Genomic DNA, 4870 nt, shown 5'->3' with positions numbered 1-4870 from the left:
AGGAAGGAAATTCACTAAAATAGAATTAGTTCAAAGACTATCCGTACACTTCAACAAGTTACAGTCTTTCTCACCTAATCTCTACCCGTGTAACTTCTACCTAAGCACTCTTTGATATGAGAACCCACTAACTTCCCTTACAATCACACATCAGTGATTTTAAACAACAATCCCTTGTGAAAAAAAAAATACTTTTCAATTACACACTCTTGATTTTACTTCACAATTTCCATCAAGAAGACACACTCTTGATCTTGCTTCAAAGCTTAGATCAAGAAGACACACACTTGATCTTGCTTCACAGCTTTGATCAAGTAGACACACACTCTTGCTTAACAGATTTAGAGTGACAAATTACAACCACAAATCAGTCCAATTCAATCATCAATGGATGACTTGAATGACCTACAAGTCTTACGACTAAACAGACACAAACCCTAGCTCTCTCTATATTTCGCTCAGTCTTGGTTGTGTATTCAAACAGGTTTTCTAAGTCCCTTTTTATAGAAGCATTCTGCTGGGCTTGGACATCTTGAAAACCCTAAATCTATTTTCCAATCAAATCTTTTTATAACAACTGGTTAGATCTCTTTGTAAAATATGTAAATCAGGTTGTAATCCATGATTGAATGCGCCAGCTAGCCATATCTTCAATCATCCAAAGATTGCCATTAATTGTGCAATCACAAAACACCAGACATTCATACTGAATGTTCTGTGTACAGGAGGTCATGACATCGGGTCTGACATCCTGGAAAAATCCTGCATAATCCAATATTTCCTTTTATAGCTTTTAGCAGGTACAGCCATATCAGATGCCATGACATTGTGTATGTCATCTGAAACAACCCTGCATGAACATGTCTTCCATTTAAGCTCCAGCAGGTACAACCAATATCAGAAGCCTTGTCATAGTATGTGGCATTCTGAAACATTCCTGCTTGCACATGTACTTGAATTCTAGCAGGTACATAGGATATCTCATGTTAAGACATCACACATGACATCTTGTGAACACTCTTTGTTTTACCAAAATTGCTGCCAACACTTAGAATCAACAAACTCCCCCTTTGGCAAATTTTGGCTAAAACATATATCTGTCTTTTGTTCACAAGGCAAACTATCAGCAGTTTAAACAACATAATAGAAGTTTAATCAGCAGCAGAAGCAAAACAATTACTAGCTATGGCTACTAGTAATACACACATGCACAAGGGTACTTCTCCTCCCCCTAAATTTGTGCCACAAACAACAAAATTACTAGTTATGGATGCAACTAGTAAGACACACAAATGCACAATGTACAAGGGTACTTCTTCTCCCCCTCAATCTGTGCATTCCTCAAATAACAGCTACTGTAACTCCAGCACCTGTACCAGCCAGAAAGTCATACTGACATCTACTTCAACATCAGCACCTGTACACCATATTAGACATCCCCTTTGAAATCTGAAAACAGAATACCATTCTGTTGTGGCACCTGTGCACTTCTTTTAATAATAGCTGTCCTCCAGTCCATCCACACACATCTCTCCACAACTGCTTCCATATCAACACTTCTCCCCCTTTTTAGTCAAAATTGACCAAAGGTGACCAATTAGACAAAATAAATGTCAATTAGTCTGTCAGAGAATGTCAGGACAGATGTTATAACATTAAACATGTTAAAACATAATATTCAGGCAGTACACACCAACATTATACACAACTGAAAGCTGAGATAATGAACAAATTCAAGGAACTCTTTAAGAGCCCTAAATATTACATAACAGGCATCAAAAGGACTTCCACAAAATATAACAACAGAAAAAAAAACATCAGCCTTCCAATCAGCACCGCAGCTTTCACCACACCTCCCAATCTTCAATTCAGCCAGGGACCATTAATCAGAAGAAGAAGAATCATCTTCACCTTCACTTGTATCTTCACCTGCACCTTCAGAGTCTTCTAAACTTCCAGAGCTGCCACTGGATTGGGATTTAGGTCTTGCATTTGAATCCTTACCAGCCTTCTCTATGTCTTCTCTTTCCAGGCTACAGATGAGAACTTCTAAAGCTTCTTTTCTAGCTTTGGCCACCCTTATACCATTGTCCAATTCTTTGCAGGTCTCTTTTAGTTGGTCAATCAGGCTTCCTTTAGATGTAGACTCCCTTCTGGCAGATGTCATGACATCATTGACATGACTTCCCTCAAACAGCTTGTAATGAATGGACAGAGGGGATTTTCTCCTGCTTGGAATGTCACTTGTACTCAGAATCCCTGGTTGTTGGCTCAGGGTAATGCCACAAATAAGGGAGGGGAAGGCAATGGGTAACTTCACAGCATTTGTAGAAGCATGTCTAATGGTTTGATCAAATATGAACTTGCCAAAATCATAGTTAACCCTTGTTCCAATTGCATGAATGATTCTTCCAAGATTGATGGAGATAGTAGAGGCATGATTAGTAGGAATCCAATTAGCTGAGCCAATCTTGTGCAAGATGGCATATTTAACACTGAGCTTTCCAACTGATAAGTGATTTCTACTAGGCCATTCCTTAACTTGGCCAGCTGTGATAACCCTACAGACCTCATTGTCTGTGGTTTCTAGATCTACTCCTCCATCCATTCCTCTTCCTAGGAACTTGTTGATGACACTTGGTGAGAATTTCACACATTTGCCCCTTACAAATACCTTGCAAAACTCCCTGTTATTCTTATCATGAATATCCTCAGGGATATTAACAATAAACTCTTTAACCAACCCCTCATAGCATTGGGGTAGAGTTACCACAGTCTTCATGAGTCCAACATTTTTGATCAGCTCAATTACCTCCTTTACCTCTACAGCTTCTTGTCCAAGTTCTCTTTCAATGGCTACTCTTCTCTGAATGACATATTTCCACTTTGCTGCTCCATCTTCCAAATGAAAGGAGATATTGTCTAGATGGACAGCAACAGCCTTGCCAGGAGATTCCTGAACAACCTGCCTTTTTGCAGGAGAGATGTCTGGGACATCGTCTTTAACATCCTCCTCAGAATCAGAGCTGTCTCTTTCTTTTCTTTTCCCAACCTCAACCTTGCTCCAGGGTTTTGAGGGTCTTATACCTGCAGTCTTTTTCACTCTAGCAGCTCTCATTTTAGCCACACTTTTTCCTTTCTTAGTTCTCAACTTTTCAGCTACACTAGGTTTTACCAGATGAACCAAAGGATCATCCTCTCCTTTAGTGCTTCCTTCCTCTAGGTCAATAATCTTTTCTTGAGGCACATTTGGTTTCTTGCTAGGTAGGGTTTTACCTAGATAGCAAAACCCTTCAGCAGCAACCTCCTTTTCTGATCTAGATGAATCATCATCTTTATCAGCATGGGGTTCTCCCTCAGGAGAGGGTTCCCTTCTGGATAGAGGGGTAGAAACCCCTTCAACTTTGTGCCCTTCACTCAGAATTCTCGTGACTAGTTTCCTTATTACACGATCAGCATAATACATGTCTTTAGGAAGAGAGGAGTTACCAGAGGTATTACCTTGCATATCTCCAGTATTGGAGGAGGGACCTGTGGTGTCGCCCGGTATCATGCACATAGGAGTGACGTCCATCACGTCTTCATCTTCAAACTCCATGGATGGAGTCTTTGAATGTTGGGAGGGTTTGGTACCAGATGATGAAGGATGTTTGGACATGTTGTGGGACTTTTGAGAAGCGTTTCTTTGCCCTAGCTGAGCTTTTCTGAGAAGATGAATGGAGAGGGAGATTGCTGCGTTTAGGTAGCGTGTGCTATGGGAATAGATACTTTTTTCAATGCCAGGGAATGATTCATCATTAATGTGGCTCTTTCTTTTAAAGGGGCAGACACTATTTTTATTTTCTTAATTTTTCCCTTTTAACTGCCATAATTTCTCAAGAGTCCAAATCCCTAATTTTCCTCCCTCATTTTCAATTTTACCCAAATTCCTTGCAAGCTTGTCTGCTAGTTCCAGTCCAAGCTTTAGACTTCTGAATTTGTCTTCCACAAATTTTCTAATGGAGTGATAATAACAATACCAGTACTTTATCCATCTGTGCTGAATCTGATTTTTGGACCAGGTTTTAGCATTCAGGAAGTCATAATACAATGTTATGACATCGTGTGTGACATTGGATGCACTCAATAATAGTTTCATCCAACCCAGTTGAGCCCAAATGCTATCATCTTCTATACCTTTAGCAGGTGTCATCCAAATCTTCTCCATAATGTCCTTGGCCTTTTTGCATAGATTCTCTTGTGGCTTAGTTCCATTCTCCCTGTGACTGGTCATATGTCCACTTATTTGGTCTAAACTCTCAGTTTTTGAGCCATCATAACCTTTTCTCCTTTGAGCTTTTGGTGTGACATATTTGTATGACATTTCCCCCAGCCTTGTTTTTTATCACTCTTGAGAGCATCTGTACTCAACCAATACTTTAAGGAATAATCCAATTGAGAGCGCCATATGTAGCAATTATCTTTGGTCCTGATTCCTCTCATAATTACTTCACTATTTATGTCAAGGATTAGACATTCAGTTTTGGTGAAGTTGACATTTAGACCTTGATCACATTGTTGGCTGATGCTTATGAGTTTTGCAGTTAAGCCTTTGACTAGTAGAACCTTGTCAAGTCTAGGTATTCCAAGGCAATCAAGCTTACCTGTTCCCTTGATTTCACCTTTTGTTCCATCTCCAAAGGTTACATGACTTATAGTATGGTGATGCATATCAGTTAGCAGGTCTTGGTTTCCAGTCATGTGTCTGGAGCACCCACTATCGAAGTACCATTTTTCTTTGGCTGAGATTCTGAGGGGAATGTGAGCTATCAGACTTGTGACGTTAGTCTTAGGGACCCATTGCTTTTTGATGATAGGCATGTGCTGTTTG

At 39.8% G+C, this 4870-nt stretch overlaps 1 protein-coding gene across 1 annotated transcript; it reads right to left on the bottom strand.

Moving 5' to 3' along the window:
* Positions 1 to 1882: 1882 nt before the first annotated feature.
* On the bottom strand, positions 1883 to 3658 carry LOC127079392 (uncharacterized). Its single transcript, XM_051019774.1, has 2 exons — positions 2675 to 3658; positions 1883 to 2107 (listed from the first exon to the last, which is right to left on the bottom strand). Exons 1-2 carry the CDS (start codon positions 3656 to 3658, stop codon positions 1883 to 1885), a joined length of 1209 nt encoding a protein of 402 aa, XP_050875731.1.
* Positions 3659 to 4870: the final 1212 nt, after the last annotated feature.

Source organism: Lathyrus oleraceus, chromosome 5 (genome assembly GCF_024323335.1).
Source record: "Lathyrus oleraceus cultivar Zhongwan6 chromosome 5, CAAS_Psat_ZW6_1.0, whole genome shotgun sequence".
Taxonomy (NCBI): domain Eukaryota; kingdom Viridiplantae; phylum Streptophyta; class Magnoliopsida; order Fabales; family Fabaceae; genus Lathyrus; species Lathyrus oleraceus.
Note: the sequence above shows the minus strand (reverse complement) of the source record. Positions and strands in the feature narration are given on the sequence as shown.

Coding starts and splice junctions, on each gene's coding strand:
- LOC127079392 (XM_051019774.1), bottom strand. CDS start 3,658: ATGTCCAAACATCCTTCATCATCTGGTACCAAACCCTCCCAACATTCA. Junction 2,108..2,674: donor ATAACAGGGAGTTTTGCAAG/GTATTTGTAAGG, acceptor CAACTAAAAGAG/ACCTGCAAAGAATTGGACAA.